The following is a 1,332-nucleotide window of genomic DNA, read 5'->3' on the forward strand; positions in this document are numbered from 1 at the left end:
GCACACACACGGAGCATCATCCAGCAGTCCGCAGAGCTGAAGACTGAGTGTGTATTCAGGACTAGAAGGAAATAAAGGAGAAGCAAGATCTATTCTTTACTCTGTACTGTAAAGAGAAGATTCTACACTGAAAATAAATTTTCAAAAAAACCAATGTAAATAAAAAGGAAATCAGGGCTGGGAAAATGGGTGTCGCATTTTGTTGTTTGTCTTAGAACCATCCTAGAAGGAAGCCACAACAACCTGACTGGGTGTGAGAAGTACAGAAGGTCCTTTTGGTTGCGTACCTGAGATTCTTCACAGTGGTGCTGAACAGCGTTAAAGTTGGCCATCACAGCGGTCCCCAGAACCGACATGAGAGCCGTCCTGTGATCCGGCACTCTACTCTTGTGCCAAATAACTGCCTAGGGACAAGAAAACATAGGTGTGTTTTGGTATAAATAAGATGTACTAAGCTTAAACATTTACAGTGTTTACAGAGTTAGCATTTCCATTCAGAAGACACTCCTGAGCTAGGGTCTGAAAGTGTAAACCCTGGCTCTGCATTTTAACCTGTGTACGCAGAAACGCACGGCCTGACCAACACTTCAGACTGTCCTCACAATTTCACAAGCAAACTCTTTCTCTAAACGTCAGAGTACATACTTCAAAACACATTGACAATTAAAATATGGCCCTTAGTGAGATCTTCCCCATGAACTGGCAGCCAGGCTGCAGGACTACTGCAAACAAACAGCTGGACAAATTGTAGGAGCAACGTGCACTCTAAAATGGCTTCTGCAGCTACATGTAGTGCACAAAGGACTTACAATTAACAGGACCTCGCGTGCATAAACATTGCACAGTGAGAAGATCCACTTTGCTAGTGTAACTGTAGGCAGATCATGAGACAGTCAAGAGACGTGACAAAGGGGGCTGGGCCCACTTACAGTTGAAAACCCTTGAGAAACTGTCAGTATAGAAAATAGTCAGCCACCCAACAGATACTCACCAGGTCCTTTATGTCCTGATGAAATATGCAAAGGCTCTAAGAGCAATCATCATTAGCAACCCAGGGACAAGAAAGGGGAGGGAGCAGGGGTGGGCACAGGGGTGAGGAGCAGGGGTGGGCACAGGGGTGAGGAGCAGGGGTGGGCACAGGGGTGAGGAGCAGGGGTGGGCACAAGGGTGAGGAGCAGGGGTGGGCACAGGGGTGAGGAGCAGGGGTGTGAGGAGCAGGGGTGGGCACAGGTGTGAGGAGCAGGGGTGGGCACAGGGGTGGGCACAGAGGGGTGAGGAGCAGGGGTGGGCACAGGGGTGGGCACAGGGGTGAGGAGCAGGGGTGGGCACAGA

General features: G+C 49.2%; 1 protein-coding gene across 4 annotated transcripts in view; it reads right to left on the bottom strand.

The window, feature by feature from the left end:
• The window catches only part of Pms1 (PMS1 homolog 1, mismatch repair system component), a 79,247-nt gene that overhangs the window by 27,145 nt on the left and 50,770 nt on the right, over positions 1–1,332 (bottom strand). For all 4 annotated transcript variants that reach the window (XM_026788893.1, XM_026788895.1, XM_005366380.3 and 1 more), the window contains one exon: positions 288–404. In XM_026788893.1, coding sequence (XP_026644694.1) covers positions 288–404 — 117 coding nt within the window. The remainder of the gene's footprint in view (positions 1–287; positions 405–1,332) is intronic.

This window comes from Microtus ochrogaster, unplaced genomic scaffold, assembly GCF_000317375.1.
Source record: "Microtus ochrogaster isolate Prairie Vole_2 unplaced genomic scaffold, MicOch1.0 UNK8, whole genome shotgun sequence".
NCBI lineage: Eukaryota > Metazoa > Chordata > Mammalia > Rodentia > Cricetidae > Microtus > Microtus ochrogaster.